A 12,258-nucleotide genomic window follows, 5' to 3' on the forward strand; every position below is an offset into this window, starting at 1 on the left:
TTAATCTTTTTTATTATATTTTTAAAATAAAATAAAAACTTTATTTAATTTTGAGACAGCTGTTTCAATTTACAAGTTACTTTTGATCAATGATTGAAATTAAACTTAGTACATTGCAATAAGATCAAATTTATTGAACTTTATGTGAAATTTCCTTTGGTTTTAACGCTTTTCCGAATTTCACTAAATTTGTAGAAAAATTGAAATTTCTAAAACTGGAAACATATTGATTGCATTTTATGCGTCCTAAATACAAATATTTTAGCATTAAAAAAAGAAAAAACAAATATATTTTTTTTTCTAAAGGACAAAAGAAAAGCAACTCGGAAAGCAAACGCAAGATCGCTTGTTCGCGCGCTGTACACAGAGTTGACACCCCACGTCAGAGCCGCGTTTGTTTTTGCCACGTATGACCGTCACCGTCTCGAACGTTGGAAACAAACACGTGGCACAAAAGGAGTGGATGGTAAGTTCTAGAAGGTCATAGAAGACCGGGAATCCAAACTCCAAAGTCGTCGTAGACAATCCGGGGCCCCCCAAACCGAGCAACTATAAAAACAGATCTTTCGCTTTATCTACGACCCGTTATCGGTGTCACGCAACGGAAAAAAAAAAAAAAAACCCAAGGGATCAGAACATTCGCGCTTTCCTCTCAGGTACGTTTCTCTGCCTCTCCGTACAGTTCCATTACCCAAAAGATTTGAAATCTCAATTCCCTTTATTGATTGTGTTTTTGGTTGAAATTTGAAGAATTTTGAATGTACTTTTGGTTTTGTTTGATGCGATTTTGTTGCGCTGTAGATGTGCGTGTTTGGCAGTGGAGCAATAAATGTTAATTTCGTTTTCTAATTTCGTGATTTGCAATGAGGGACGTCATGAGGAATTGACAATTGTTGAGTCAATGAATTATCTTGGGTGAAAAGCTAGGGATTTTGATTTGATATGTATGATTATCTGGATAGTTAGCTATTTTCAGGTCTAAAAATTTGAGTTTTTTTTTGTGGAAAATAAATATTGGATATTCACCATTGTCTAACACGAACGAATGTGCTGAAATCTGGTTACAAATGCATCAAGTTATGACATGTATGGAAAGCCTTGAGAAAAACGTGAAATATTTGCCTTTTGTTTGACAGAATATATTGTTTTAATAGGAAAAATTATGTGTACATTGGTCTTATTGGTCTGTTTCGATTTCTGTTTGGACAGGTTGTCTTTGTCAGTTCTATTGGAGGTTGGAATAATACTTTCTAGCAAGAGCTCTTTTATATTGAACTGCAGGGATGGCTGAGGTATGGAATCCTCCTCGTATATTTCAACTCCGTTTAATTGTTCCCTTTGCTCTGTTATATTCGCTTTGCCTATCTGCATTTGTTTCTATAGAGTGCTTTACAAGGACTTTATTTTATGATAAAGGTTTTATGAAATACTATGAACTAATAATTACTTTGGATTGGTGACAGGAGGGTCACAAGGTCACCTTGTATGTGTATGACTTGAGCCAAGGACTAGCCCGGCAGCTTTCAATGACCTTCTTAGGGAAGGTTATTGAGGGAATATGGTAAGCATTTAGTTTGAGGGGGTAAAGATGGTAGTATCTAGATGTGAGAGATTTTCTTCGAAGCCTAACATTTTCTTAAGCATGTTTCTTGTCATGCATCTGATATTTTAGCTCATAAATGGTTACATTGTAGTCCACTTCTGAAAGAAATTGTGTATTCAGGCCTCATAAAACTTGTTATGCATGTACAATGAAGGAAACATAGGAAATTATGTTGTCTTTGTTCACTGAAGTTTTGTTTTATTATAATGAAGTGTACACTGCAAAACGTATCCCCCACTTCAATATAGTTAAATGAGTGAATAACTCTTCAAATTAAAGGATTTAGTGGATAAACAAATTGAACATCCATTGGCAGGTACAGTTAAGAAGCATATATTGTAAAGTGTGAGCTAGTGAACAACTTAAATCAATAAACTAATTGCTAATACAGGAAGAAACATACAAATTAAAGGATTTAGTGAATAAACAGATAGAACATCCATCAGCAGGTCCAGTTAAGAAGCATATACTGCTAAGTGTAAACAAATGAACAACTTAAATCAATAAACTGATTGCTAATACAGGAAGAAACATACAATTTAAAGGATTTAGTGAATAAACAGTTAGAACATCCATCAGCAGGTACAGTTAAGAAGCATATATTGTAAAGTGTCAACTAGTGAACAACTTAAATCAATAGCTAGTTGCTAAAAGAGGAAGAAAGATATTTCTTGTACTATTTGTCAAATTTTGGAAGAAATTTTCTTTCATTATTGTTTGGAGTTGGTAGATAGTTTTGTACTTTCCCAGTTGTTTTTATCTTTTTGAGTCAGGCACTTGTAAGCTACGTCTGATTTTGAATTGTAATCTGTTGCATCTTTCATTCAATACTGGAATATATTGGGCTTGTTAGTTTTTATGTTGAACTGCATCAATGGATTGAATGTTAGTTTTTTTTTTTGAGGTTTTTCTCACCTATGTTATGTTAACATAAGCCAGGCTTGAAAGTTTATTTATCAATGGTTGTCTATTCCCCCCTCCCCCCAACTTTCTTTAACTGAAGTTGTACTTCTCTTTGTCACATAAGATGTTCTACCCCCACTTCCATTGTATTAGATGGCATTCACAGATGCATTGCTTAATATGCTCAATTTCTTAGTTTATTCATCTATGTTTGCTTGACAGGCACACTGGAGTTGTGGTTTATGGTAATGAATACTATTTTGGTGGAGGAATCCAGCAAGCTCCTCTTGGGACAACACCATATGGGAAACCGATCAGAGTGATCGATTTAGGCGTCACTCATGTGCCTCAAGATGTCTTTGAGATGTATTTGCGGGAGATTAGTCCCCGTTACACAGCTGAGACCTACAGTTTGCTCACTCACAATTGCAACAACTTCAGCAATGAGGTTGCCCAATTTCTAGTGGGTTCTAACATTCCAGACTATATTTTGCAGCTTCCTAACGAAGTTATGAGTAGTCCAATGGGTGCACTTTTAAGTAAGTTATATCTGCCGTCAATTTTTTCTTCAATTTATTGTATATCTTTGATGAGTCCAGAGGCATGTATGATGCAGGGACAGCTTTTTTAACATTTTTCATTTTAATTGTGGTGGATCATTGTTGATTAGTACTTTTTCTAATGTGAGATTGGCTTAGCTAGTCCTTTCCATCCAATATGATGATTTATGATATTGTTAAGAGGAACTTTCTTCTTATCTTACATGAATAACACTAAAATAGTATGCTTGATGAATAAAATTTACCCCTTGATGAATGTGCTCCATTTCCATTTTGGCAGAAAGGGGGAAAAACAGCCTTTTTTTTTTTTTAATTTTTTTCTGTCCTTTTCTAAATAGAGCGCCTCTTCAGTGAGCAGCTGGTTAATTTGAAGTTTTAGGGGCTCTCTTCAACTTACTAGACTTTTTGCTAGAAAAGAGGAATATGTCTGTGTTTATAAAAGTTTTCTGTTTCATGCCTATGAAGTTCAATATGTTGTGTGCTAATATGGCAAGTTTGTTTATACAGTGCCCATGATACAGAATTTGGAGACAACTTTGAAGGCTGGTGCTGTTCCTCAAGTTCCTCAATTCAGGCCTTCTGTATCTGCACAGCCATCTCAGCCCTCAACTGTTAAGGTGAACAGTTCCTCTGGTAGTGCTCAGGAAAAGGAGGTTGACAATAAGGTGAAAGCTGAGGTAAAGACATCAGAAAAGACAACAGCAGGGGCACAGGAGAAATCATCAACCAACAGAGCTGCAGCAGACCCTCTTGGGGATGCTAGAGCCAAGGTCCAAGAAGAGATAAGCCGTGAATTTGCCACAATCATGGCTACTGGAACGCTGCGTGCTAGTGAGGCAGCGGCACTGGCGACAAGGAAAGTGATGCAGAAATATGGACACTTGAATGTTGCTATGCCACAGAGTTAGAAACAGGGAAAACAAGAAAAATGATTTTTACAAATCCTGGAATTTGGATGTGGACACCCATTGACAAAGTGAAATCATTTATCATTGGACTTTTATCTTCATTTTAAAAGGATTCGAAATTTAACTAATTCAAATCTTTGGAAGGTCTCAAAGACCCAAAATTATCTGCAGGGACTGATTGGCTTATTAAGACTATTTACACCGTATTGATGTTTGGAGTAAAGTGAAGGGCATGTATGTGTTAGTTACTGCATCCAAAAGCTAGAACAGAGTTGCACAAATAATGCTACTAATAATGAAAGAAAACAAAGCAAAATACATCATTTGTTGAGTGCATTATTGATTGGTGTATGTTTTTCTGTTTGAAGAGTAAAATTCGAATCCTCAAACTAGCCGTGTTAGATCTTGATTTCAGAACTATATATTGCACAACAACTGTGCATGGACTAATAATTCTGAGAGGGAATGATTTCCCAACTGTGTGATGATAGTCGTCCATTGTTGGCAAGAAATAAAATAGTCATTAAGCAATAAGCAAACAAATGTAGGATCAAGGGAGGTGTCAAATCTTCAGAGTCTTGTATTAATGTCTGCTTCAATTTCAACGTGTTTTTCCCTATTTTCCTACTTCAAAACAAGTACACAATTCCTAGCACCATGATGGATTCTCCACGCTGTCTTCCTCTCGTAGTTACCAGAGTTCACAGTCAGATGAAAAAACCATCAAACAAAGCCCACCAAAGCCAATGGCCTTCTGAAGCTTGAGATGCTATCAATCCCGATCCTTTTGTATACATTTATTTCAGTTTTGCCACTTTGATTAAAAATAAAATATATTCTCAAAAGAATTAACTTACTTGAAACGTGTAGTAACTTTACAGCAGCAACAACATGTTAGTTAATGGCAACTGTTTCTTGGTTCAGTGATGGGATATGCTCTTCCTTAGTTGAACGCACATTTTCATTTTCTAGTTCAAGGGTAGCTTCTTTAGATCTGCCAAAAACATCAGAAGGGATGTTGATGCCTGCAAAACCAATCATCACAGCTGCAGCTCCAAGGTAATCCATGACATGCGGAGCATTGCCTATTATCGTATCGACTACTGCTGCCAATGGCACTTGAATAGTCAGACCAGCTGTTGCTACCGTTGTTGTGGTGAGAAGAACAGCTTTTGCCCATAAATAATCACTCAGCACATTGTCCAACAAACCTATGTATGATGAAGGAATAAAAGAATAAGACATACAAGTAGTGTCAAAGTAAAGACAAACAATAAATCCAGCGCTTGTGGTGGAAAGATAGGATTCATCTGCTAGGAGAAAGCATTGCATGACATAGTGTTCTCTGTACAAAAAGATTGACATCATCTAGTTGATCACATTCTTCTATGATTCTCCTTAGTGAAGGAAATTGCCATTGACTCTTTTATTTCAACTGTAAAAAATTAAAATAGACAGCCTTGCAGAGGTGACATTCTTCTATGATTCTCCTTAGTGAAGGAAATTGCCATTGACTCTCTTCTTTTAACTGTAAAAAATTAAAATAGACAGCCTTGCAGAGGTGGCAACATTTTATAGTTGCTCCAAACACTATCAGTGATACCGAATTTTCTCCTACATGACAATGATATTAAAACGTAAATAGTATCACTTTCTTTTTCTTCTTCATTTAATGAAAATTAGTCTCGAGAATGAATACTCTAGCTGAAATCATGTTGACTTAATGTTAAACTTCTTCCCCATCAAGTAAATGAAATGATATGACTCCAATCCAACAAACTGCCACTTATCTCTATTGCATAAATGCTGTTGTGTGCAACATCTGCAGGTTTCCTATGATGTGCAGTCATGAATGCTATGTAAAGATCACAACATTATGTCAAAGTGTGGATATAGCATACAACAGCGTTTATGCTTCTCTTTCCAATTATTGCTATTTTATATGATTAAAGACTTGAAGCAACAATTCACTCCAAGTATGTGTAGGAAGAGTCACTTTCCTTTGTTTAGAGATTATCCAACTTATTTCAAAATGGACTTAGAAAAAATTCCTTTCTATCTCCCATATTATTCATGCATTACAGGATTTTTGCGACAATTAGCATCATAGTGCAACTAACAATGAAGACTTCATAGGCACAAAACTATAGCATGAACTATTGAAGCCATCATCCACATATTAGAGGGAAGAGTACTATGGGCAGATTGCTAGATTCTAAACAATCATGCTGCTGGCTATACATTTGATTGGGTAAAGAGTTTCATATCCAATCATTTTCCAAACAGTTCTGCCATTTACGCTCAGCTTTTCATGCAATAAATGCCGCAGGATCCATCAGCTCCCACATAATTTTTACCCTAGATCTGATTGTTCTTTAGAGTGTGTGTGTGTGTTTTAAACACTTATCAAAACAGAATATACTTAAGATGGAAATCATAAAATTGTCAAGATCAAATTCAAATGATACATTAAATAGATCAGGACAACAGGCAATGTAGAAGAAATGGTAACACTTTATATGATGAATTAAAAATTACATGATAACCATGATGGCCAAGTTAAGCCACTTAATTGCTAGTCCTGAAGCTAAATAACAGCATTCTCCTTTTTAAGAGCAGTTTGGAAGAGCCAAATCCCTAAAATGGTTTTCTGAAAAGGAAGGATAATGACAAAATAAATGCTTATTAGAATCATCATGGCTTTCCCAGCCACTGATTTCTATTATATAGGAATTGGGTGTCACTAATGACACAGCAAATTGTTAAGATACCATCATTCACAAGAGTGAATTACATTCTAGTTAACAAACACTACCCTAGAATGTCACTGATATATGCTGATACATGAAGTCATGAACCTTTCGTTTTTTAAAAGCCTAACATATTAGGTAACTATAGACAATTATCTCATCATTTCAAGACAAGAAAGCAACTGAAAGTCAAAAGAAAAATTATATGAATTGAATACGAACCTTTTCCCATAATCAGGCCAAACTGCTTCCAGGATAGTGTGTTGAAAGGCTCTAGCTTGCTGACATTGAGTATAAGAGCGAAAGGAAGGAAAATGAATAGGTTGAAAAGCCCTAGAAATCCCAGGAATTGTGCCATGCTGGCACGACCATGCTTTTCATCATCATCAGACAACTTTTTACGAATAAGTGTAACATATATAGCATATAGAGCAGCCGAGAGAAGAGCCAGAATGTCTCCAAGAACAGGGTTTGAAACAATTACACTTAAATTCTTGGAGTTACTTGAGTCTCCCAGGCTGACAATAATAGTTCCTGCCATGCAAAGAAGGACACTTACAAGCTTTACCCAAGTGAACTTCTCACCCAAAAATGCTAAAGAGACCAAAAATGTGAAAAGGCTGGAGGCACTGCTTAAGATGGTATTAGACTGCATACACCAAAGGAAAATAACTAATACGATCAAAATGATGAAACATTTGTAAACCTGAACTAAAGCAATCACTGCAAAAACACGTATGCTTACTGTAACAGTAGTATACTTCAATGAGAGATTAAAAGTCAGTTGAGCCAGAAACCAAAATGGGCATATTAACAGGCTAACTTTAGCCACTCTAGTGCGTGTCCATCGCCCTTTTGCATCCAAGTCTATGTTAGCCACTTCATCAACTTCACCTTCACCAGGCAAAGTCCTCGTAAGCTCATTAGAACCATAATCCAACTGTGAACCATGACTGATTTCTCCCTCTTCCACAAGTGAGAATTGATTCGATCCATCTGCTTTTGTACCTGAAACACCCTCTCCAAGAAGGATAGCTTTCTCTGATTCTCCCAACTCTCGTAAAGCACTGTTCTTTTTGTTTCTCCAGAACATTAAACTTCCATAAGTATCTTCTATATAACGCCCGATTTCAACTAAGGGAATATAAACAATGAATAATGAATTGCAAATGTATGTTACAAGAAATGGTGAAACACCTGCATCAACAACAGACTGTACCACAAAACTAGCAACTATCCAGATAGCTGCAACAGCGAATATGTATAGCAAACCTAAACCCCATCTCCAAAGTTTACTTGTCATTTCTTTTGAAGCCATTACTGAATCAAACTAACTCTCAAAATCTCAATCTTTCCAGAAAGATCAAAACATTACACACCAAACTTCAAATTTAAGAATCCCCACAAAGGAGAATGTCTTTTAAATGGACTATCCAAATACCAAAGTCATTACTCACGTCAAAAAATTTGAAGTTTGCCTAAAAAAAAGACAAAAAAAGAAAAATAAGCAAACAGTGGAAAAATTGCAACAGAATGAATCCTAAGGTCAGTCTCATGTTAAGGAAAGCAAATTAATAGAGATTCTACAGAGAACCCATTTGCAAGTTCGTCAAATAAGCGTAAGTTATTATCGTATCATGCGAGAATATTAGAGACACAGATTAGAACTATACCAATCGTAATCAATCAGAAAAAGGAAAAAAAAGTTGAAAAACTTTTTAGTGCAGAACTATGAGAACCATAAGATATAGAAATTTAGCAAATAAATAAATTACCTTCCCCCGATAATGGACTTGAAATTGAATGTTTATATCGTCACTCACTACCTGAAGGAATTTCTTTTCTTAGTTTGGTTCTGTTTCTGAAAATTTTCGGAGAGAAAAGGAGGCTGTAAAGGGCCAAATCTGTAGGTTATGGCCCAGCTTATTAGCTCTTTGTGGCCGATATGTTGGAAACAAATGTCAAAGAATGAGGTGTGGCCTGCCCTGGTCAATCTAAAAAATTTCAACGCTACCGAACGATTTGAGCACAAAGAAACGTTACAATTGATAATAAGCACGCAATGAGCATAAATAATATAAAGCACGCGTACTCAAGTATTTAATTTATTAATTAGTGTATAATTTTTTTATTTAAAGAACATGATTCGAATAATTTTTTTTTAAATTTAAAAAAAATATATATATATATATAAAACACATTACAAACAATTAAAAACAAGTTGAAATAATTTCTCTCATTAAGAATGACAGTAAATAAACGAGAAATAATTTATATTGTATGTACATCCAATTGCCTTCTAACAAGCTCTTTAACCTATGTATGTACATCCAATTGCCTTCTAGCAAGTGCTTCAACCTATTCCTAGTCCCCTTGAAGAGATTGCAGCCTCTAAACCTCAGTTGTTGGAGAAGAGGTGACTTGATAACTATTAAGATACCCATTATCAATGTAGCCACCAAACTACTCAACTCGTTTGTGTTCTGGTAAGTATAAAGGTCTATGAACTTGACACATTTCAACTGAAACACCTTTTCGATAGAGAGCAACTTGGTAATCACTAGAATTTGCAACTAGAAGATGCCTTCCTAGCACTAGAGCAGGAAGCATCGTTGTTCCACAACAACTGTTAACGCTGCTTTCAGTAGCCAAGGCAAGGTCTGCCAGCAAAAAGCCTTCCTATAAGAATCCTCTAACTCTTTCAAGAAAAAAGCAACAATGTCGAATACATGTGGCAAATCAAAATCTTCAAAAAATTAGCCTTGTAGCATTTTTCTTGATATAAGCAGCTACATCAGGGCCACCATGACCATCAAAAACAAAATAGAAGAGCACTTGGCATTGAAGGCTTAAAGATAGAACCCAAATGAAAAGATACATCATTGTAAAGGGTTATCTGCTAAAGAGAAAGGACATATTGCAATAAGTAAAACGAAATACACTAGAGGCGACAAAAAAGAAGACTGGAATAGTTCTTTAAATGTAAGTGCTTTAATGGCAAGATGTGAGGAATAAGAAAAGGTGGAGAAAGCGGCTAAGCATGGTGGATGGAAAAGGTAACTAGAGAGAATATTTGAGAAAGCTTTGAGAGACTGTTGAGAGTAATCTCTGTTGAGTTTCTTATTATTTTTTGATTAACTCCTAACTTTCTAAACTCCCATGTTATACTAAATAGGAGTGGTAGTTGGTAAAAAGAGAATACTTTTAACAGAACACATTCAATCATGGAAGACGTGCTTGTTATGGGAAGAGCATGTTCACTATAAGAAGAACATTTTATGAAAAGAGTATGTTAAAGAACAACTTATTGGATGTTAAAAGAATGGGCATGTAGTTGGGTAGTAGATGTAAGTTTTGGATATAGGAGTAGTGACACTTGATAATGCGTCACGTATAATCTTAAGAAATGAGGAAAGAGTAAAGCTCATGTGATTAAAGGAAAGGTTAAGAGGAATTTTCTTAACTATCTTCAATTTGACCCACCAAACCAAACTCTCTAGAACATCCCAAACTTGAAGATAACTCAATGAATCTTACCACTCGTTCTGAGTTACTTTCACTTCCCCGTATGAAATAGTTGTTCCACATTTGTTTCTATATAGCATAATACTTTAAGAAACAATAATTAGCCAAAATTTAGCATTTACATTTTGCCCCATGTATAAAAATTCTTAAAAACAATTTTATGCATAGAATAAGTAATGCAAAGCAATGTTTTTATATTTTTCCTTCTTCAAAGAATAAAGAATAGCTTGCAAATTTATACATATTTTTTATGATCATTATTTTTGTTGTCATTACAAAATTTGCTTGCAATTAAGAACGTTTACTTGGAGCGTTATGGACTTGGGAACGTCCTTATATGTTATACACTTGGGAACGTTCTTAGGCATTACACATTTGGGAACGTCCATATGAGTTGCGCACTTAGGAACGTTCTATGCCTTTTGCACTTGGGAACGTCCTTGGGTATTACACATTTGGAAAATACTTAGATAGTTTTGCCTCTTGTGTGAAAATTTTATTATTGGGAGACAAAGAATTTTCAAGTATCATGATAGTATGATAAATTGCAAACTTTTATTAGATTACTATGTCATTGCAGGATTCATATTTTTTTATTGAAGTCTAAAATCAAGTAGCCTTAGTTACTAAGACAAGTGGAAGAACAATTCTCTTGAAAGATAATGGGACACCTGCATAGGCATGACTTATAAATCAACATGGTAGTAAAACAAAAGAAAACCTTGCATTAAATTGATTACTTGCATATTGATAAGGTGTTACAAAGGCTGGTTTTGCATTTTAAGATTGTTTGCTCTTAATAAAATTTTCATGCATAATTAGAATATTATGATTAATAACAAGTGAGGTTGTGTAAGTTCACAATGAAGACTTATCCCCTAAACTAACATGCTAGTTTGAATTTTGAATTCTAAAGTAAGGTAGGAGACATGATTGCTAGAAACATAATAGGATGTTTTTAGATTAATGAAGTAATTTCTTGTCATTAATATTGACATGTTCTTAACAAAGTAGATATTGAGTTCAAAGATTGTTTTTCTTAGTTAGGCAGATAAAACATGGGTTTATTTTAGATTTGAACACCTTACATTTTTTTTAAAGTATGATATAGGGAAAGTTCAAGATAAGAGTTGTAGAAGACATAAAGAGAAGTATATATATATATATGGAAAAACAAGAAGATGTAAAAAGAATTGTTAAGAAAATTTAAAGTGTTAAATTCCTACTAGAAAAATAATTCCTCAAAGTCTATAAATAGGAGAAAATAGTTTTGCAGAAATTCACAATCAACTTCTATGATTTCTTTTTAAAATTTCTTTGAATTATTAAGTTCTCTTTACAACAATATATTTTTATATAGTTTCTTCTTGTTTGTCTTATTTTCTATTGCAATGTAGCTTTCATAAGAAAGAAGGAAAATATTCTTTTTATTTTGTTTATTATTGCTCTAACATAGCTTTTCATAAAAGGGAAGGGTTTTTTTTAATGTATATGTTAACGATTTATATTTTTTTCTATCTATTTTGTTTGGCATAAAGATAAAGATAAACAAAATGTGTAATAGTACGTAAATAGTAATTATAATGCATGAATACTTATCTGGTTGCTTGTCGTTTGTGTTTATAGAAAATTTTGTTTTCCATCTCATGGCCAAGACTTGTTTTACGCCAAAAGTCCGATATAGTGAACATAGTAAGGCTGCACTTAGGAAAAGAAAAAAGGTACTACTACAACTTCTCTTTTTAAGAAAATGCAAGTAGGGAAAATTAGTAAAGATCATCATATGTCTAAAAATTGGGATAATGGTGTCATCAAGGAAGGAGGAGAGGATTGCTTTTGAGAAGCAATGCATGTAAAACAAATGGATAGGCATCCATGTGCATTTGTTGGCTATCATTGGGGCTGTATTTATAGTGAATGTGCTCTAGATAAAAGGTGTTCCATCTCAGAAGTGTCAGTATTGAAGTTTAGATTTGAACATGGTGAATTCCTATTTTCTGTCACTAAAT

At 34.5% G+C, this 12,258-nt stretch overlaps 2 protein-coding genes across 2 annotated transcripts; one reads left to right on the forward strand and one right to left on the reverse strand.

The window, feature by feature from the left end:
- Positions 548-4,202, forward strand: LOC18612798 (desumoylating isopeptidase 1). The gene is made up of 5 exons (XM_007049730.2): positions 548-656; positions 1,210-1,292; positions 1,464-1,561; positions 2,729-3,045; positions 3,574-4,202. Exons 2-5 carry the CDS (start codon positions 1,284-1,286, stop codon positions 3,972-3,974), a joined length of 825 nt encoding a protein of 274 aa, XP_007049792.2. The 5' UTR covers positions 548-656; positions 1,210-1,283; the 3' UTR covers positions 3,975-4,202.
- On the reverse strand, positions 4,533-8,685 carry LOC18612799 (uncharacterized vacuolar membrane protein YML018C). The gene is made up of 4 exons (XM_018127225.1): positions 8,500-8,685; positions 7,470-8,202; positions 6,947-7,373; positions 4,533-5,185 (listed from the first exon to the last, which is right to left on the reverse strand). Exons 2-4 carry the CDS (start codon positions 8,040-8,042, stop codon positions 4,869-4,871), a joined length of 1,317 nt encoding a protein of 438 aa, XP_017982714.1. The 5' UTR covers positions 8,043-8,202; positions 8,500-8,685; the 3' UTR covers positions 4,533-4,868.

The sequence above is a fragment of the Theobroma cacao genome, chromosome 1, assembly GCF_000208745.1.
Source record: "Theobroma cacao cultivar B97-61/B2 chromosome 1, Criollo_cocoa_genome_V2, whole genome shotgun sequence".
NCBI lineage: Eukaryota > Viridiplantae > Streptophyta > Magnoliopsida > Malvales > Malvaceae > Theobroma > Theobroma cacao.

What these genes read in the sequence shown, in the direction of transcription:
- LOC18612798 (XM_007049730.2), top strand. An exon ending in AAGGTTATTGAGGGAATATG is followed by an intron (nt 1,562 to 2,728) that starts GTAAGCATTTAG and finishes TTTGCTTGACAG; the next exon opens with GCACACTGGAGTTGTGGTTT. An exon ending in TCCAATGGGTGCACTTTTAA is followed by an intron (nt 3,046 to 3,573) that starts GTAAGTTATATC and finishes TTGTTTATACAG; the next exon opens with TGCCCATGATACAGAATTTG.
- LOC18612799 (XM_018127225.1), bottom strand. Translation starts at nt 8,042, where the DNA reads ATGGCTTCAAAAGAAATGACAAGTAAACTTTGGAGATGGGGTTTAGGT. An exon ending in TGAAGTATACTACTGTTACA is followed by an intron (nt 7,374 to 7,469) that starts GTAAGCATACGT and finishes TGGTGTATGCAG; the next exon opens with TCTAATACCATCTTAAGCAG. An exon ending in TGGCCTGATTATGGGAAAAG is followed by an intron (nt 5,186 to 6,946) that starts GTTCGTATTCAA and finishes CATCATACATAG; the next exon opens with GTTTGTTGGACAATGTGCTG.